The 21,473-nt window shown below is 47.1% G+C and overlaps 1 protein-coding gene across 1 annotated transcript in view; it reads left to right on the plus strand.

Annotated features, from left to right (window-relative positions):
- The window catches only part of Clasp1 (cytoplasmic linker associated protein 1), a 219,296-nt gene extending 201,274 nt beyond the window's left edge, over positions 1 to 18,022 (plus strand). Inside the window, exons 41-43 of the mRNA XM_060371639.1 lie at positions 10,758 to 10,964; positions 13,021 to 13,137; positions 16,796 to 18,022. Of these exons, the coding sequence (XP_060227622.1) occupies positions 10,758 to 10,964; positions 13,021 to 13,137; positions 16,796 to 16,882 (411 nt within the window). The 3' untranslated portion in view covers positions 16,883 to 18,022. The remainder of the gene's footprint in view (positions 1 to 10,757; positions 10,965 to 13,020; positions 13,138 to 16,795) is intronic.
- The last annotated feature ends 3,451 nt before the right edge of the window (positions 18,023 to 21,473 follow it).

Genomic DNA, 21,473 nt, shown 5'->3' on the forward strand with positions numbered 1-21,473 from the left:
TAATCATCTCTGGAAACCACATTAAAATGCCAGTAACCCAGTGCTGGGAGGGAAGAGAAATATCCATGGGATTGCTAACCTGCTCAGTAAGCTCAGCAAATGAGACCCTTTCTCGAAGGAAGGAAGGAAGAAAGAAGGAAGGAAAGGGGAACAACAACAACAACAAAAAAAAACAGTCAGCTTCAGAGGAATGACACAGAAATTGACCTCTGACCTGCATGCGTACACGCGTGTTTGTACACACACACACACACACACACACACAAACACACACACACACACCAAGTCCAGTAACAACTTCTACAAACTATGGAAACCAGAATGGTTGATTTGGAACTATAGCAAACTCAAGATGGCGGTTGGGCATGACCTCACTGAGCCGTGACTGCTCGCCCAGTGCAACCTGTTGGTTCTGCACAGCTATTGTGAGTGTTCTTGTGGGTGAGGCCTTATGAGTAGGACAGTTCTTATATCTGCCAAGGGTAGGGTTTTTTTCTCCCAGCCATGGTTTGGATGTTTGGGCAAGTGACTGAGTCTCTAAAACCTGGCCTGGTGGCATGATGGTAACACTCATGTTTGGACAGAAGGCTTTCCACTTAGAACAACTCACTTGAATGTGTGAAGACCAGACAGGCTAAATATGGGCAAAAATCCTGTTCAGTAGTTCATAGCAGAGGTATGGACCAGATCTTGGTTCTTTTATGAGGAACAAGCTATCTTGCACCAGTATTGTTTTTTAAATAATTTGTTCTTAGTAAGAGTCAATGATGAAAAATTGAAGTGAACTTTGTATTGTTTTATATCTCTGATTCCAGGATTCATGTGTGTCCAACCAGCAGTTTGGCTGTAAATGCACCCCAATACAAGTATACGCATAGCACTAGATCTCTGTGTGTGTATGATTTTTTTAATTATGCTTTTTCTTGTGTGTACATATGTGTATGTGTGTATAATTGGAGATAAAAGACAGTTTACTGGAAATCAGTTCTTTCTTTCCATCATGCAAAACACCGTAGTCAGACTCAGGCCATCAAGCTGCAACAAGCACCTTTACCTGCTGGAGCCCCATTTTTTTTTTTAGCTTAATTGTGCAGTTCTCAAACACGCACTTTGCAGATAGCAGATTAAATGTGGCATTGTCAGAAGGTTAGACACACCTGACAGGTGGTAGTAACTGTATTGATGACAAAAGACAAAGTTGGAATGAGATTAAAGTTAGCTGAGGGGGCTAGAGCAATGCCTTTGTGGTTAAGAGAATTGGCTGCCCTTCTAGAAGACGCAGGTTGGATTCCCAACACCTGTACGGCAGCTCACAACCATCTGGAATTCCTGTTCCAGGGGATCTGACACCTTCTTCTGATTTCTGAGGGCACCAGGCATAGCATGGTACATATATGTACATGCAGGCAAAATTCCGTGTACATTCTTTTTTTTTTTAATTATTATTATTATTATTTTTTTTTTTTTCATTTTTTTGAGATAGGATTTCTCTGTGTATCCTTGGCTATCCTGGAACTCTGTAGACCAGACTGGCCTCGAACTCACACAGATCCACCTGCCTCTGCCTCCTGAGTGCTAAGATAAAATGCATGCGCCACCACTGCCTGGCTAATTATTAAATTTTTAATTAATTAAGCTAAGGTGATGTTTGAGCACTTATTCACTTTCCAGCTAGAGACTTGTCTTTGTAACCTAGGCATCCCAATACTGAAAGCTTTTACAGTAGACTGTTAAATAAAAGTTAAAGTTTACTATTTTTTTTTTCCTTGAAAAATGTTTAGGAAGTATGAGATTCCTTTAAATTGTCCAGGAAAAAAAAAAAATCTCTGCTTCAGACAAGTTTCTCGGTATTCTGTCAGCATGCAAGTCTCAAATGTAACCAGAAGGTACCTTACTACTATCACAGAGACCTGCGGGTGCCAACTGGACACAGTGTTCTGAGATGCTGTGTTGGCAGGCCTCCCTGCTTTGCATGTCTAGGCTCACCTTGACTCTGTGCTCTGGCTGCTTCCTCCTGCAACCTCTGGCTGTCACATGGACAGGAGCAGCTCAGGCACCTGTATATTTAAGTTTGGAGTCTCATTTTCATTTTTCTTGCAAATCCTTCAAGTATTTCTCTCTCTCTGTGTGTGTGTGTGTGTGTGTGTGTGTGTGTGTGTGTGTGTGTGCGCGTGTGTGTGTGCGTGCGTGCGCTCTTGTAGCTGGATACATGTAGATAGAGCTCATAGGACAACCGCAGGGGTCAGTTCTCTCCTTCCCCTCGGCATCGGGCTGTACAGCTAATGCTTTCACTTGATTGAGCCATCTTGCCAGCCCATACCTGGCTGTCTGTATGTGGACCCTGGGGCTTAAACATGAGTCCTTGTGCAGAGGCCTTACCAGCTGAGCCGCTTTTGTTTTAACCAGCCCGTCTGTGTCCCTGGTCCCTGACTCTTAGGGCAGAATACTTAGCAACATTTTTCTCTAGTTTTACTGTATTTTTCTTGTCATTACTTTTAGTGCTTATGACTCCAGACTTGCTCAGAAGGGATCCATGGTGCTTGTAGGCCTGGTTGGCTATGTACATCACCCAAAGGCAAAGTCTGTTTTCCTATCTGATCACTTCCAAGAGTGCTCGCTCCAGGGGCCTCTCTTAAGGTGGTAGTTCTACATTCCCCAAGAAAACCTAGGCCTTAGGGGGAGATGAACACAAGTCCTGGCTGGCTCACAGAACTGCTCCAAGAGACTAGAACACCGGCCATCTTCTCTGTCGCAGGGTTTGTGAGATTGGAGGAATAGAGACAGGGCAGTTTATCTATCTATCTGGGTATTTTATTTTGTTTTGAGACAGGGTCTCACTGTATAGCCAGGTGGGCCTCTGAGGGCCCAGGTCCAGCCCTAGTTCTGGAATCTGGGACTGTCCAATCATTACATGTTTTGTTTTGTTGGGAGAGGAGGGCTTTTCACATTAGTGGATATTGAATTACATTTACCTGCTAAGAGGAAAATGTCAGCTGAGCTTAGTGGTTCACACCTGTGGTCCCAGTTGCCAGAGTGCTGAGGCAGGAGGATCACTTGAACCCCAAACTTCAAGGCTAGCCTGGGCAACATGATGAGATCGTGCCTCTTAAAAAACATACAAGGGGCCATCCCTCAGTGGGCCAAGGCTCTTTCCAAAGAGCCTGCCAGTCCCAGCTCAGTCCCTCAGACCCATGGGACCGAAGAGAGAACTGGACCTACACATACACTGTGTACCATGGCATGTGCACACAGGAGATGGGGGAGGTGACAAGAAATGAAAAATAATACATTTTAAATAACAAAGGAAAGGAGTAGTGCCATTTCATGTCACAGTAACTTTGAACTTTTTAGTTTAAAGCCATAAATGTTGGTGTCCAAGACATCAGATTCCAGCTAAATATTAAATAACTTTTTTTCTGTGAAGGTTTCCCTTTTAAATCTTTTTCAGTTAAGTTTTGTATTTTATGACCTCACAGCATCAGAAAAGCAGAATCAGACCAAAGTTACTTGAAGTAGACCGGGAATCTTCCTGGTACTGGCTGTCTGGCCTTCCAGCAGCGGGGTGTCTTTGAACAGATAACTGTGGCCAGAGGAAGCTTGTTCCTGAGTAGGTATCCTTCTTCAGGTGCCAATTAAAATTCCCAGCCAGCCTTGTCACCACAGCCTTGTGTTCAGCAGTGGTCCTCTGCAGCCTCTGGACACTGGACACAGAAACCTAGAAGTCGCTACATGCCTGTGGGCCTTCCTTTCCCTATATGGTGGCCCCAGCCTCGGTTAGAATGTTATCTGTGTCTCTTCCAGTTCCAGGATAATAGCAGTGGCTGCTGAGTAACAAAACCTGAATCCTCACAGATGGGAAATCTCTAGTCTTCATGGGCCCAATCTTGGCATTTGACCAGAAGCCCCATTTCCTTTGAAGATTTTTGCTTTTAAATAAACAGACAAAAAAAATCAGGATCCTAGATAGCATCAAAATCAGAACCCTAGATAGTGTGGTTCCCAGCTGCCAGGACAGCAGTCTGCTGCTGGTCACTGTTTATCACTGACCAGAGCCAGGTGGGAGAAAGGCAGCACGGAGCCCCCTCGTGTGCTTGAGTTCACTAAATCTCTCTGTGGTTCCTAGTGAGGGACATTAGGACTTGGAGATGGCTAGAAAGCTCAGGGTAGACGTCCTGAACAACAAGATGAAACAGGAGAGAGAAAACTGTGGCTGGGAGCTGGTGCGGCATGAAATGGGATGGGTAGACGTAGAAGATACACCGAGGCTGAATCCCACTAATGAGGATTGCAGGAGTGCTCCCTGTCAGGAAGCCAGTGCAGCTTCCATGTTTACAGACTGTCATAAGGGGTCAAGTGCAGTGTCCTGGCCCCGCTGCTACTGCTGCTGCCGCTGCTACTGCTGCTGCTGCCGGGCAGAATAAGTCTTCACTGGTAAGCTGACCCCTTGAGAGCCATGACACCTCGCCTTGAGCTGAGTGGCTCTCTGAAGCAGCTGCTGGAGCTAAGCAGCTCCTGAAAGCAACCGCTGTTGGATGGCAGAGCCGTTGCCTTTGGAGGCAGAGGATGGGTTTGCCTGCTGTTCAAAGGCTGGGACTGGGCAAGTCTCCAAGGCTTTCTGATGCGAAGGGGTGTTACATGGGGAGAAGAAAGCCTTTTGCCCTTCCCTGTGGGGCTCATATTGGTGAGGTGAGGTGGCTGGTCACAAGGAAAACTGAACGAGTGTCCCCTTTACCTTGCCCTGCTCAAGAAAGCATGCCAATTTAAAAGAAAATAAGAGAAAGTTTTTTGTTTGTTTATTTACTTGTTTATTGTGTATGCATATGTGACACACATACACAATAAAGTAAAATGTAATTTAACTATATTTCATTGACTAGATCCAATTCAATTCAACTGGGGGGAAAAGGCGTTTATCTAAATTCCTGTAAAAATGACCTGTATCCCTGGCTGCTGCCTGCTTTAGTCTGTTCCATCTGGGCTTTGTATTGCCAGTGTTGGCACTGGGCTGGAAGGCACTGTAAGTTTTCCGAGAGGGCCAGTGGAGTTAGGAGTGCAGAGAGGGGCTCAGCCTCAGGTACTTTGTTGTGCAGCAGATGGGGTGGGCCTATGTCCTGCCACTCCCCACCCCACCCTCCTAGGGCCCCTCCCACTCCTCACCATTTGCCCTTGCTCTGCCTGCCCATCAGTCTCTTGTTTATTAGTACAGTTAGTGTGAGCGTGAGCGACTGTGTGGAGGTGAGAGGACAGTGTGTGGGAGTCAGTTCTCTTCCTACTGAGCGGATCCCAGGGATTGAACTCAGGTCACCAGGCTTGGCAGTAATTGTCATTACCCACCAAGCTGTTTCACAGCTCGAGACTACGCTGGGCTAGTCAGGCTCCTTCTGAGGAGTTTTGACGCCTTTACTTGTATGTGTGCATTTTCAGAGAAAAACACCAGGTTGGGATGAATTTTATAATTCACAATAACTTAACAGTGCTCCATTCAGAACTTCCTATAATTTTCCTCAGGAGAAAAGCAGGCATAGACATTGAAAGAGTTCTGCCTCAGCATCTGCTGGCTGAGGTTCCGTAACTAGCCCAGACTCGAGCCTCCATAGCCAGAGCCTTCCTGGTTTCTCCCTCTTGATCGCATCTTGGCTAGATGACACTCTCTTGGGGGTTGAGGTTGCACTCCACTCTAAGACCCAGCTCCTGTCTGTGCCATTTTGCCACATTACTCTTTTATTATAGTTTGTTGTTATTTGTTGTTGTTATTGACAGGAACTCTCTACATAGGCCTGGCTGACCTGGAACTCACAGAAATATGTCTGCTTCTGCCTCCTGAGTCCTGGGATTAAAGACATATGCAACCACGTCAGCTCCCTCATTATTCTAATGGACACTAAGACTTTGCCAGCTGTTAGCTGACATCCTTCTGACCAGTCCCAGAAGGTGGCATTGTCACCCCTTTAGCTTCCAAATGATCCAGCAGCTAAGCTCTAAGTGCCCTAGGAATGAGCTCTTGGATTCTAGCCATCATTGTTTTTGGATGCCTGTTACTTCTATTTTTTTTTTTTTTTAACACACCCTGTTGTTCTGGTGTATCTGAGACAGAGCCAAATCAAACTTGGTGTACTCCAAACACAGAGTCCAAATGTCAAGAACTTCTGTGTCCTAAAATTAAGAAACTTAATCTTTATGCAAACACTCATCTGTATTTTGAGTCATGATCCCATTTCCTTAAAGAGCTAGGTGCGCAGGGGGATCAAGAGATCAAGGCCAGCCTTGCCACGGAGCTAGACCTCATTACACAAGTATCTGTGAGACAGCTGCATGTGACAATCACCTTTTCCTAGCTAGACACTTGCATCTTTAACAATGAAGAGAACCCTACCGTCGGCTTGCTTCTGCCAACTCTCAGCACTCTTAGCCACCTTGTCTGCTGAGCCTGTTGCCTTCCTTTCTTCTGTTGCCTGTGTTTACTTTTGCTTTCTATTTGCTTACATTATAATCTTGCTTCTTATGTTACAGAGAACATAGGGCAGAACCTAAAAGTTCACCCTGATACAGGCAGCCTGCCAAAGCCAGGGTTTGGCATGTGGAGGGAAGTTAGAACACTACTAACCTCTGCCAAAACCAGTGCCTGTCTTGGGGAACTTTCTCTCACCATAGGGGAAAGAGAGGGCCTTCAACTGTTTACCTGGTGTGCAATCCCTGGCATTTATTTCCAGATAGTTTCCAGAAGCCCAGTGCACACTGATATGACTGTTGAAGTATTTCATGCCCACACCCTCTAGAATCCCTACATGTCCCAAGAGCATCTGCTGGAGCCAGGTTCACTTCAGCAGACCTGGAAGTGATTTCCCAGCCTCTCACAGCACCATGGTTCACTTGAACCTGCACAGAACAGAGCCTGGGAGGGCTTCTCACTGTGAGACAACGATGACGTTGCCACCTCTTGGGACTGACTGGCCGAGGCTGGGGCCTGACTTGCATTTACTTTGTCTTCAAGTCCATGTTTGTTCTGCTCTGTTTTCCTGGTGAGATCTTCAGTTCCAGTTACCACACATCAGTGTTTCTGTACTTAGACATATCAACCACATATAAATCTAAAAAAAAAAAAAAAAAGTTTCCAGGCTGGTGGTGTAAGTGATGGTTGAGCGCCTCCTGGGCACGTATCCCCAGGTCCAATCCCTGTACCAGCAGCAGCACCAAAGACAACACTGGGGCCACAGAGTCCACTCATTCCATCCAGCAACTGTGTAGCTGGGCATGGTGACTCTTCGAAGCATAAGACTAGTGTCTTCACACAGCCTTGCTGTCTATACGTCTAGCCCAGCTCTCCCCACTGAGCTCTTGCACTTCCGCCCGAGGGATGATGGGACCCTCTCTCCTTTTCAGACAACTGGTTGCTGGAGAAGTGACCTGGGACTAATCTTTTTCCAAAGAACCAATTTACTGTGCTTTTGCTGTGTAGCCTAGAATGTGTTTCCTGACCTTTTTGCTGTTGCTGTTACAGTGCGTGGGGTTGGGGGAGTGGGTGTGTGTGTGTGCGAGTGCATGTTGACATGATTGCCGTGATGTGCTTGTCGTAGAGGTCAAAGGACAACTATTTAAGAGTCAGCTTTTGCCACCTGGGGGTGGGTTCTGAGGACTGAATTCAAGTCATTATTGTGAGCCGTCTCACCTGTCTGCACCTCTGGAGTTTTGTGGCTGTTTCGTAAGGCCAAGGTTAGTTGTATCTTGCTTCCTTCTCATGTTCTGGGCTCGTTCTTTCGCCACTGGAAATTGTAAACACAGTCAGTGGTGAATGCAGTGGTGTGATTTGTGTACTGTTTGGCGGGGCGTCAGTTGGCCAGGAAGGAGGCAGGCCTCACTGAAGACCCAGCCCCATGATGATACTGTAGAGATAAGCCTGTCTTGATCTAGCACTGGACCGTGTTTCCCTCTTAGTGTACTGGATGTAGTATGTGTCCTGTCAGCTGGGACAGGAGGGAGACTGGAGGGGGCCTGAGCTCTGCTCTCCAGCACCTGACAAAAACACCTTAAGGAAAGAGGGATTTGTTTATCTTGGCTCACAGTTTGGAGGTACAGTCCACCATGGCGACAGAGCTTGGGGCAGCTGGTCACACTCTGCTGTCAGAAACCACAGGTGGATGCTGTGCTGGGCTCCCCTTCTCCTTTGTATTCAGTCCAGGACCCCAGCCCATGGGATGCTGCTGCCCACAGGTAGAGCGGTTCTTCCCACCTCAGTTAACTCAGCCTAGAACATCCCTCACAGCCATGCCCAGAGGTTTGTATCCTATGTGTGTCTAGACTTGTCAAGGGTCCAGTGTTAACTAACAGGCTGCAGGTATCACCACTGCGGCTACATCCCGTGTGCAGCGCTGTGCATTTTATAGTGATGGACATCACATCACCTCTCTCTCTCTCTCTCTCTCTCTCTCACACACACACACACACACACACACACACACACACCACTACTATGAATAGCTGACTCTCAAGGGGGGAACCTCATGATAAAAATCTCACCGCTAACATGGCCAGTCCTGAATATATTAAAGGAGGTGGCCATGGCTGTGACAATTGTAACTTAAAAGGATTTCCCTTGACAGACCCAAGGAGTAGAACCTGCCCAGGGACTGATTAGGCATGCTTTTTAACAGAGCACTGTTTGCAGAGGAGGCAAGACCCAGCCACTTCTGGGAGACCAGAAGTCTGGCCCTGCCCCTTTTACAGAGGATTGTGGAGTTCAGGTAGAAGGTAGTACCTAAACTAAGGCCCCAAAGTGATTGAAATCTGCACGTGTGGCCTCAGAGCTCAGATCTGGCCTGGCCCAAGTGGCCTGTCTGGAGACACGGAGACACACGCACACTCCATGTGGCTTCCTGGGCGGTTCAAACTCTTGTTTCCAGGGCCAAGATGGCTCAGCAGGCAAAAGACCTGAGCTAAAAAGAAAGGCAGCAAGATAGGCTGGAGAGACTTTTAGAGACTTCTGTTCTTGTAGAGGCCCTGCATCCGACAGCTGACAGCTGCCTGTAACTGTAGCTCTGGGATCCAACACCTCTGGCCTCTGTGGGTGTTGCTGTGAGCATCCCCACACAGAATAGTTTTTAAAATATATTTTAAAAGGCTATCTATTTCTCAACTGGATAGGTTGGCACACACCTTTAATGCCAGCACTTGAGACGCAGAGGCAGGCAGGTGTCTATGAATTCAAGGCCAGCCTTGTCTACATATTGAATTCAGGACAGGCTACATAGAGAGACTCTGTCTTAAAACAGATAAACAAAAAATCACCACATGGTAGTGTTGGCATATGCCTTTAATTCCAGCACTCGGGAGGCAGAGGCCAGCCTGGTCCACAGGGTGAGTTCCAGGACAGCCACTCTCTCATATCTATCTATCTATCGATTGATTGATTGATTGATAGAAGATAGATAGATAGATAGATAGATAGATATGAATATACACATATACATATATATATTTTTATTGCAAGAGTGAAGATGATCATTTTTTGGGTTGTCAGCTTATCTTTTTACTTTGTGCAGAATAAAGAATTAGCTGTAGAGAAGAGAATGTGCAGTCCAGGCTGTGTTGGAGGACATGGAAAAGGGCTTGCCTATGTGCAACCTGCTGTCTTTGTTTGAATAGCATTTATGTAAGGTGCTTGTGAGTATCTGCTGTAGCTTTGCCATTGCTTTTCCTTGCTGTGACTTGTCTCCTTTTTCAGACAAGGAAGTAGAATACTAGCTCTTATAACAGGCGTGGCTGAGATGTGTGTCCATTCAGCACACTTAGTGCTTTTCACTTCCTTCCACCACAACTGCAGCATTCCCCCTCCCTTCTCGCCCCTCCCTGCTGTCTAATTTTGCTTCCATCTTCACAAGGGAGGGTCTTCTTTGGCTCCAGAGATCAGAGGTTATCCATTAGCCACGTGTGGCCATCAATTTATGCACTTCCTAAAAAGTGCCAGGAGGGAGCTGAGAATGTAGTTTACTCAGCACACTGTCAGCCTGAATGTAGTCCTGCACACCATCTCCCAACACGGCATAAACTGGCCTGAGTGCACATAGTCCCAGCACTCAGGAAGTAGGCAGGGAATCAGAAGTTCAAAGTCATTCTCATTTATACAATGAGTTAAAGCCCAATCTGGAAGACATGAGACTTTTTCTCAAATAGATATAATTAATTAGTTAATTAAAAATTAAAAATACAAGGTAAAGAGCATTGAGGGCACGGATTCCTGGAAAATCGATTTTCCACAAGAGATTCCCTAGGAAAGCATATCCATGACCTTCTCCTGACCCCAGCCCCAGCACCTTGCAGTTCCATCCCTCCCAGGGTACATCAGTATAGAAGACAGTGACTTTCTCCAGGCTTTATGTCACAAGGTCCCATCGGCGCTTGAAAATATTTACTCTCAGGTCCGGTGCAGAAATTCTCTGCTGCAGACGCCTTTGGGGTCCCCTCTGAGACAGCACCCCTGCGGAAGGCTGAGAAGCTATGCTGCTAAGGAGATCTCAAGGTTGTGGTGCAGCTGCTGCTTACACGAGTGGGGGTTACATTTGGAGATCACCTTGCCAAGGTCTTGGCCCAAACTCCCAGGCCTAGACTTCCTTGTCCCACACAACAACCTAGGTTGCTTTTAATTTTTCTTAGCAGTATTGGTGGGAGTTCATCATTTTCTTTGCTTCCAGAGCCAGAGCGGTGTTGGTCTTCTTCAGAACTCTTGAGGCAGGCACTGCTCACTCTGTGGCCCTGTGTTTCAGGTGGTAAGAGCGGCTGAGGAAGCTGCGTCCACACTAGCCAGCTCAATCCACCCAGAGCAGTGCATCAAAGTGCTGTGTCCAATCATCCAGACAGCTGACTACCCCATCAACCTGGCCGCCATCAAGATGCAGACAAAAGTGGTGGAGAGGATCACCAAGGAGTCTTTGCTGCAACTCCTTGTGGACATCATCCCAGGCCTGCTGCAGGTATGCATCCCATTGAGGCCCAACTCCCACAGCTGAACACAAAGAAGGGGGCAGAATGGAAGCCCCAAGTGATGACGCCCTCCTTAGGACCTGTATCTTTTTTAAGTCAAAAGCATTTTGTTAGACAGGTTTCTCTGTGTTGCCCTGGCTGTCCTGGAACTCACTCTATAGACCAGGCTGGCCACGAACTCAGAGATTCTCCTGCCTTTGTCTTATAAGTGCTGGGATCAAAGGTGTTAGCCACCATTGCAGGCTTGTTAGCATATTAATACTAATGAGTTTCATTGTGACCTTTTCATACATATGTATTTGTCTTACTGCCTTCTCCTCCTCCTCTCCTGAGGACCCCTTCCACTCTCTTTTTCTACTTTCATGTCTCCCTTTATTTACTTTTTGCTACTTTGTTTCAAAAGGTTCAGGCTTTATGCAATAGAATGTTTTTCTAGCTGATGTTTGTTTTAATATATTAAAATTTAGCAAGGCCCTTTCCGTCCATAGTCTACCCGTGTCTTCTGTTAATGTGGCAGAGGATCTCAAGAACAAACACCGCTAGAGACAGACTAGAAGTCCATTTCTATTTCTTGACAAGCTGGTGAGTGTCGTAAGGGTTGCTTACAGGAGTATGGGTAGGGGTTGTCCACAGGAAGATGAGCACCTTGCCAGTGGCTGCACCATTGAAGAAAGCGTCTCTCTCTCTTTCCCAGCAACTGCCTAGATCCTTGGTCAGGGCCCTCGTGAGCTCTTCTCTTACTGCTGTGACAGGATGTTGACAGGCCAAGTCTTACACAAACACATCTTGTTAGCCTATTTGCGTCTGTAGGCAGCAGAAGATAGCTGATAGACCAGATCAGCCCCTGTGGTTCAAGGAATGAGCCTTCTGGCTAGTGTAAACATATGTTGTTCTTTGTGTCAACAAACGCCTGTGGCATACCTCATGTGATCAGCCCTGGGCCAAGGGGGCCCATGGAGTGTACTTCATGCGTACTTTGCTCTCCTGTGTCTGTGCTTGCTGGAGCTCTCACAAGAGGCAGTGAGCTGGGCAGACTGACGGGCACGCCTGCTCCAGAGGCTTCCCAGCCTGCCACAAAACAGCGGCAGCTGACAGTGAGGGTCTTCTCTGGCTCCAGAGATCAGAGCTGCTCGGTCAGCCATGTGGCAGCTAGTTTCTGCACGTCTTAAAGAGTGTGAGGAAGGAGCTGAGAATGTAGTTCACTCGGCACAGGGTCGACCTGAGTGTGGCCATCAGTGAAGGAAGGTAGAGAAACTAACTTCCCATTTCACTAAGGCTGCTGTTTGCTGTTTGCAAGGGTTTGTTTGGACTTAATGTTGAAGACTAAATTATCCCATACAGAGGGAAAGACACAAAGGCTGCACAGCTCCCAGGGCTCCCTGTAGCAAAGCACATGGCCCCCATTTTGAATGGGACATTGGGGACACAGGAAGTCCTGCACAGTAGAGAAATCTTGCTTTTAGAAATGAGTGATGGTATTTTTAAAATGTGTGTGTGTGTGTGTGTGTGTGTGTGTGTGTGTGTGTGTGTGTGTGTGTGCGCGCGCGTGTGTGCGTATGCACACGCATGCTTATTGGACAGAGGACCACTTGAGGAACTCCATTTTCTCCTCTCACGCTGTGCATGCTGGTTATCATTTGTCAAGTGTGGCAGTACATGCCTTTGCCTACTGACTATCTCCCTGGCCTTCTCTTCTCTTTTAAGCCATTTCTACTCAGGCAGTTTGCTCCACCACCAAGAGGAGTCTGGATGAAGGGCTTGTTTCTCCACAGCTCCCCAGGGGTCTTCTCTTTCTAACCCTTTGGCCGTCTGTAGCATCAGCACTGTTAACAAGGCAACCCACCTGGTACCCTGGTACCTGTGTCCCCTGCAGCCAGCCACTTTGACCCTCCAATGCAAAAGCTCTCTGGAGTCCCTGGCGGATCTGTGTGGTGGTTCCTGACAAGTCCAGGCTGCACTCCAAGGGCATGTGTGGAAGTGCTGAGGCCCTGCCTGGGAGGCAGAGCCCTAATCTTTTCCTCTCTGTGCTCCTCTTTGGCTCTCTAGGGTTACGACAACACGGAGAGCAGTGTACGGAAGGCCAGCGTGTTTTGTTTAGTGGCAATCTATTCCGTAATTGGAGAAGATCTGAAACCTCACCTCGCACAGCTCACGGGGAGCAAGGTATGTGTAGACCTGCCGTTGCCCTCACCTGGGCCGCAGCTCGTGGTGAGCCCCTTGGCGGCAGCTCTTTTCACTGATGTGGTTAGCAGTCTGACTTTCAGAAGGCATTTTCCCTAAGGTGCAGATGACTGGCTGTGCATTAAAGCCAAGGGAAGGCAGTACTGAATGACGCATCACAATCCATTCTAACTGGTTTTGAAAAGAAAACCTAGCTTCCAGCATATTTACTGAAGGAAGAAAACCTTGCTCAGAGGCCAAGTTTCCCTGATACCCAAGCCCCCAGGGAATCACTAAAGAGATTTACCTCAGGGTGGGCAAGCTGATTCAGTGGGTGAAGTGCCTGCCATGAAGCCTGGAAGCCTGAGTTCAGTCCCTGGAACCCACATACAGGAGGGAGGAGAGCTACGACCTCCACATACATTCTGTGGCATGTCCATATGCACACACACACACACACACACACATACAATAAGTTATGTTAAGATTGCCTCATTCTTGAACAAATTTCTGAGTTGGAGCTGAGTGCCTGGTGGACATGAGCAGTAGGAAGGCAGCCTCGCCCTGCGCCTGTTGCTTGCCGGGCACTGCTCCGTACACTTGGTATGCCAGTGAAGAGCAGGGAGTCAGGGCCTTGTGGCCCTGCTTCTTGTGAGAGCAACTTCCCAGTGAGGTGTGTTCCACATTAAGCTGCCACTTTAGCACAGCTGGGGAACACCATAGCCAGAGCCTCACTTCCCCAGAATTCAAGCAGCTCTGTACCCTGCCCAAAGACAGGATGCCCTGAAGGGACAAAAATTCCCTCTAGCCTGCTAGGGTGCACAGTGACTACCGTGTGTGCCCTGCTCCCTGTCTGAGAAGAAGTTTGTAGGACAGTGCTTCCTTTGACTTCAGCTGCCACCATGGCACCACTGGAATGCATCGTAGCCAGTGTGGCGCTAGCCTCTTCCCCCCCACCCTGGGGACCACCTGCTTATGGAAGCTCAGCTGTGTGATGTTAGAAGTTTGATAGCCAGCAACCCCAACCACCATCTAGATGTTAGTAGCTCTCCCCTTGGTTGTGAGGTCATTACCCTTAATGGCTCTATGCATGGTCAGATGTCCCCTAAGACAAAGCCATCCCAAGTCAAGAACCACTAGTGCAGCGGAGATACTCTGAAGACAGAAGGAAAGAGGCAACGGACAAAAGTGTGTATGAGTTATGCTGGGGTGGGAAGCGTTTGTTCAACATGCACAAAGCCCTGTGTTCCGTCCCCAGCACTGCACAAACTAACTGGGTTTGGTTTTTCCGCCTGTAATCCCAGTGCTTGGGAGGTGGAGGCAAAAGGATCAAAAGTTCAAGATCATCTTCAGCTACATGGGGAATTAAAGGCTAGCCTGAGTTACATGTGATGCTGGCTATGTGGATGGGTGGATGGATGAATAGATTTGCCTTACCTTAACATAGATAGATAGATAGATAGATAGATAGATAGATGGATGGATGGATGGATGGATGGATGGATGGATGGATGGGTGGGTGGGTGGGTGGGTGGGTGGGTGGGTGGGTGGGTGGGTGGGTGGGTGGGTGGATGGATGGATGGATGGATGGATGGATGGATAAAATAGATTCACCCACGTGACCCAGTCTCCACATTCTCCTACCCTCACACCTCCCTCTCCTTCTTGCCAAGACTCTGATCAGATTGTCTTTTTTTTTCTTTCTTTCGTTCTTTCTTTTTTCTTTTTTAAGACAGGGTTTCTATATCCTAAATTGGTTGTCTAGAGGTCACTGTGTAAACACAGCTGGCCTGAAACTCAGAGATCTGCTGTGACCCCCAGACAGATCTGTGCTGAGATTAAAGGTGTGGGACACCATACCTGCTCCAATTGTTCTCTTACTGTTGATGAAAAATGGTAGTCACGTAGCGCGATCAAAAACCGCCCTTTCGGGGTTAGGGATTTAGCTCAGTGGTACAAGTGCTAGGCCCTGGGTTCGGTCCTCAGCTCTGGGGGAAAAAAAGACAAAAACCGTCCTTTCTCCCTCATCCTTCACAGGCATTCAGAGGTAGATTGGCTACAGTGAGTACCATCAAGGCCCTGCTCATAAAGTGGGTTAGACTGACAAATGAATTAATCTAAGCATATTACCCAGCCCTTTTTGATACATGTGGTTTACACATGTCTTGTATGAATTAGATTCCTGCTCTGTTGATTGTTCCTTGGTTCACACAGTTTTTAATTTCAAGAAGTGAACTTGTGTTTTGTTGTTGTCATTGTTGAACCTTTGGGGTTCCATTCTAGAACCTGTTTCCACATCCACTCTCAGGAAGCTGCTGTCCAGCTTTCATGTAAGAGTTTTAGATTTTTAAGCTCTTAGATCTTGTAGATTCAGGCCTGTGATTCACTCCCCTCCTGTCTGTCCTCTTTGTGCTCCTACCCCAGGCAGCTTTGCTTCTGCCTCCGTGTCATGCCATATGTACATGATTTTCTATTCTCATGACAGCTCTAGGAACCACATACGAGAGGAGTGTTAGTCTTTCTGAGACTCTTTAATTCCCTTAATATGACTAACACTCCTCTTGCATCCATTTTCCTGCAAATGACACAACTTTGTCATTCTTACGGAGGAAAAAATTCCACTGTGTATGTGAACCACATTGTCATTATGACTTCCCTGCTATCAGATCCCTAGTTGGCTCCATTTGGGTTAATTTTTGCCTATGGTGTTAGATAAGGTTCAACTTCATTCTGTGGCTGAAAGCTGTCCATCTGCCAGCATTGTTTGCTATTTGAACAAAAAAAAAAAAAAAAAAACCTCTTTTCCTCACAGTTTTGACACCATTGATTGTCAAAACCCCTGAGTATCACTGTGAAGGTTTCCCTCTGCAGTCTGTGTCATTCCACTGAAGCAAGTCTATATAAGTCTTCATCCCAGGGCCATGTGGTTTGCTTTGGTTTCCTTTGTATTGGTTTAGGTTTTGCTGGGGAACACTCGCGTGTCTGTGCGTGTGTAAGTGTAAGCAGGCATGGCACGTGTGGGTAAATCAGAAGACTGCATTTTCAATTGGTTCTCCTTCCACCATGGGTCCTAAGAATCAAATTCAGGTCATCAGGCTCTGGAAAAGTGCTTTAGTCCACTGAGCCATCTCACTGACTCCAGTATTTTGAATTTTTGTGATAAGGTGCAGCTCTGGAGCCCAGACTGGCCTCAAACTTGTCCTCCTGCCACAGGCATGAGCCATCACACCAAGCTTAACTTTTTTTTTTTCTTTTGGTTTTGTAGTACTGGGTAAAGTCAAAACCAAAGCCATGCTGGGCTTTGTGTGGTCAACCACAATAACCTCTGGTGTGGCTGGCTTCATAGGAGTCTGTAGGAAGGGAGCTGGGGGAAGGAGCAGCTGCAGCACAGGTGTGGAGGTCATCTAGGTCTCTCCCTGTGCTGTGTTGGCTCTGCCCCATGTACCTTCCTCGTCAGCCCCTACAACCTGTCCTTCATGTCACCTGCTCTTTTTAATTTCTCACTGTGTCCCTAGACCTTGGCCTCCTTGCCCAGTCAAGAGCATACCATCAGTGTTTGCTGCAGAAGCCGGTTGTCCTCTGACATCACCGGATTGCTGGCCTCTCCTGCGTCTTGCTGGTTTCCCCTGCTCACTCACTCCTCTTTGTCTTCTCTCTACAGATGAAGCTGCTGAACTTATATATAAAGAGGGCCCAGACCACCAACAGCAACAGCAGCTCCTCCTCTGATGTGTCCACACACAGCTAGTGGCCGTGCCAGTCTGTGCAGAACACACATTGGTGGTGCCTCTCAGGAGCCCCATCAGCTGCCCAGTCATTCAAGGAGGCCTCACATAATTTATTACAATCAGTATTTTGGTCCCTTCCAGCTTTTGTGTAGAATTTTGCTGATATTGAATGTAACGGAAGCAAGGCCTGTTATGCAGTCTCCCTAAAACAAACGGACTGAGAAATGAAGAGCCATACTTACACGTGTCTTGCACCACCTGCTGACATCACCAAACCATGGAGGGCACCGTTCTTCGGAACTAGAGCTCTCCAGCCAGTGCTCCGTACACAGTAGCCGAGTTTTCAGTCCATACAGACTTGGGGGTGGGGGGTGGTTTGGGGTATTGCTGTGTGTTCTTTATGCTTATGTTCTTAGAGTGTGCTCAGATGGGACAAGACCCCCACCTGGTTTCCATCTGACGCCGAGAAAGGCTGTGTGTGTCTTTAGGTTGAGTCTTAGAGATCTTGTCAAAGTGGGACTGTAGTCTGGGCAAGAAAAAGACAACAACCTGGAGCTGGCCTCATGGCAAACACAAGGGCAAGCAGGAGCAAACTTCCCTGCCTTTGGGAATAGAATCAGTAATGCCACCAAAGTTTTCATGGTTGCATTAAATAAAGGGTGACTGCAGAATGCCAAGATTGGAACCAGACTTGCATTGCGTTTCCAGGAAATCCTTGGCCTTACCTCTTGAAGGTCTTGATAAAGCAGCTGAGGTAGAGTCTGGCTAAATATATTTTGAATACAATTCTTAAGCCAAATGACAATTCTTAATGCAATCATGCAAACTTTCCTAGGCTGGCCTTGGACTTGGTGTCCTCCTGCCTCAGCCTCCCAAGTGCTAGGGTTATAGAGATGGGTCACATGCCCGTCAAAGACTCTTTGGGGTGTTAATTTTCTCAAAGCATGCATTTTTCCAATGCGGAGCCCACTACCAGAGCTGAAAGCAGAGATTGGGCACATGAATTCTCAATGGTCTGTTTCTCTGACCCCCAAATGATAGAGTCAGACATGGTGGCACAGGCCTTTAATCCCAGCACTCAGGAGGCAGAGGCAGGCGGATCTCTGTGAGTTCGAGAACAGCCAGGGCTATATAGTGAGACCTTGTCTCAAAAAAAACAATCACTCAAAAAAGACATAGGGATATTAGGAAAGATCCATGCTGTATTAGGAAATAGACACTGAAAATGAAGCCCCTAATCTGTGTGTGTGTGTGTGTGTGTGTGTGTGTGTGTGTGTGTGTGTGTGTGCGCGTGTGTGCGTGTGTGCGTGTGCGTGTGCGTGCGTGCATGTGTGTGTGTTGTGAGTGGCTCATATATCTAACTGTCCCTCTGCTGCTGTTCAGAAAATACAGGGGTGCATTTTAAGGGATTTGCTATTATTGACTGACTTGGGCTCAAAACATAGCAGGACCAGACCTTACTTTTGGTTAAAAACCAAAAAATCCTGTCTCTTAAGATTTCACTAATGAGAATCCCTGTCACCCTTCACTAGGATGCCTCGGTGTTGTTTGTAGCTACTGCCTTGTAGACTTGCAACCTGGTCAGGTTACTTAGGAGTTCTCTTATGCCTAATGCAGTTAGAAAGACTCTTCTGGAGTTCTCTGCCCCACAGATCATCACCACGGCCCCACTGTAACTGGACCATTCCAGAATATTGCCTGATTTCCTCACTATACTCACAAAGGGCTAGCCTCAAACGGCACTGCCCTTCTTCAATCTAAATAGAAAGAATACAATCATTTCACAGGTCCCTTGGGCTCAATCTGAAGACTGCTGCCCGAAATACTGAGGAGACTCGCATGCCACCACCACCTCATGGAGGGCGACTGCGCCCCCTGCCGCTCTCTGAACCCTGACAGCTGCAGCTGCCTTGCCTTGCCTCCACCTCCCCAAAGGACTCTGTTCAGAGCACCTAGACCCTAAAGGACTTTTCACAGCACCCAGAACTATGTTCACCTCCCTATCTATCTGACTATCCAGGGCCTTGAAACCCCCTACCCTGTGTCTGGGGGACCGCTGATCTGACTTCCTGCTTCCTGGCAAGCTGCCCTCCCTCTGCTGGACAGGCGCTCTCCAGGTGTGCTCCTGTGCTGTGCGGACCGGGTGCCTACCCAGGGCCTGGGCCCGCCTTATCCATGGCTCACTACTAGCTTTTAAATACCTGTGCAGATAACGCAACGGGTTTGTCTGAGACATCTTTTGTTTCTTTCTCTGCCACCTTTATGGAAATTCACACTTTAAAAGACAGCAAATTAGAACTTTGTAGATCCCCTCCCCCAAACCAGGACTCTGCTAACAACATTCGGAAGAAATAAATGCTCTGAAAACAGCCACCAAAATAGTTCACACGCATGGTCCCTGAGCCCCCAGATTGGGTGTTATTTGTTTTGGGGTTTTTTGGGGGGGGGCTTTTTCATGTTACATCCATATCTGTATTTATATCTTATTTGTTTCACCTCCCAAGTGTATCATGGCAAATGTACAGATTTTTTTTGTTGTTGTTGTTAATAATGTGCTAGGATTTGCTAAAAAAGAAAATTAAAAAAAAAAAAAAAACTTTGGAGTTTTTCCTAGAATGTGAGACAGTTCAGTTTTGTGTGTGTTGTGCTGTGAGAACCCTCAGATGGCCTGGGGGTCTTGTCTGCTTGTCATCATCCTGCCATGCTTAGAGAGACACTAAGCACGTACCTCTGTGATACTAAAGGGTCAAACCTGACACTGGCAAGTGGCTCAGCCAATGATGGCATTTGCTTTGCAGGTCTGACAACCCCCAAGTTGACCCTGAGAACCTACACAAAGATAGAAGGGAAGAACTGATTCCAATGAGCTTGCCTCCAGCCTCCAGAGTGCCAGGTGTGAATCCCCTCCCCACCATACACATAAAATAATAAGAATAAACTAAAAAAGAAAAAGGGTCAGCCATACCTTTAATGCCAGCACGGGAGGTTTCCCTCTAAATTAAAGGCCATTCTGAGCCACAGAGTGAATTCCAGGAGAGCCAGGACTGTGTCAATAAAAGAACCTGGCATGAGAGTGTACACCTTTAATCACTGTACTCAGCAGACAGAGGGATTTCTGAGCTCAAGACCAGCTTGGGCTACATGATGAGTTCTATGCTAGCCAGAGCTACATAGGCAGACCCTGTCTCAAATAAAACAAAAAGTAATGGCACATGCATTTAATCCCAACATGTGAGAAGCAGAAGCCAGCCTCTTCTACATAGCAAGTGCCAGGACAGCCAGACCTACAGAGAACCTGTACTATGGAGACACTGTTTTAAAAGAGAAAAAAATAGAGAGAGGTCCAGCTATCCAGGAAAGCCCCACCACCCAGTGTGTGATGAGACAAAATTAGGGGCACATAGGATGTAGAGCCCCAGCCATTCTCCAGAACAACTGCATGAGCAAGTACCCTGCTTTTACAGACCCCATTTTCTCAGCCAAGCAACGAGAATACTTTGAGAAAAGAAGCAGAGAGGAAACCTTGACCCTGGCTCCAAGACTGGCCCAGACCTGATGAGGGTCTATCTCAGACTTCACTTTGTAGCCTTGCAACCTAGAGTAAGGACTGGCACTGGCTGCTGGCCTTAGGAGGAGAGAGGGCACAGTGTAGTGGCCAAACATCCTCTTTGAAGTCTTTTAAAATATATTTCTTTGTAAAATCGTGGCTAAAAATATACCATTTGCCATCTTCGTGTGTTTGCCCGTGAGCGACCTGCTCATGTGTGGGTGCAGGAGCTAAAAAAAAATTGGAGGTCAGAGGGTACTTGCTGGGATCAGTTCTCTATTTCCACCATTTAGGTCCCAGGGATTGAACTAAGGTTGTCAGGCTTGGTGGCAAGCACTTTTAACTGCTGAGCCATCTCACCAGCCTCCATCTTGGCCCTTTAAGAGTATATTTCAGTGGCATTAAGTTCACTCAGTGCTCAACCACCACCACTGTGGTGTAGTGGAGTCCATCTCTGGGACTCATCTAATGAAACAAACTGTCCACTGTTAACTCCAGTGGCCTCCTCTGCACTCCCTGAGGTGTTTCTGTGTGTGTGCACATGTGTGCAGGTATATGTGTTGTATGCTTGCAGGCCAGAGGACAACCTTGGGTGTTATTGCTCATGTGTTCTCTTGCTATGTTTTTTTTTTTTGTTTGTTTGTTTTTGTTTTTGAGGCAGGGTCTCTCGCTGATCTGGATTTCACCAAGTAAGATAGGTTGGCTGGTCAAGGAGCCCCAGAGATCTGCCTCGCTCCACTTTTCCAGCACTAGGATTACAAGTACACAGTACTATGCCTGGCTCTTTAATGTGAATTCTAGGGATCAAAATCAAGTACTTGTGTGACCTGTGACCCCAGTGTAACTTCCAGGTTAGCTAACTCTCAGAAATAGTCAAACACAAAGTCTCACCTTTCTGGGCCTGTCCTTTTTTTTTTTTTTTTTTTTTTTTTCTGGATGGGTCATAATGGCCTTACAGTTCTTCCACGGTATAGCAAGTGCCAGGGTTCCTTTCCTTTATAAGGCTGAATAAGACTGGGTAGACCCCAGTGTTGAGTGCTCAATTTTTGAGAAGCTTGTGTAGG

The sequence above is a fragment of the Meriones unguiculatus genome, chromosome 18 (genome assembly GCF_030254825.1).
Source record: "Meriones unguiculatus strain TT.TT164.6M chromosome 18, Bangor_MerUng_6.1, whole genome shotgun sequence".
Lineage (NCBI taxonomy): Eukaryota > Metazoa > Chordata > Mammalia > Rodentia > Muridae > Meriones > Meriones unguiculatus.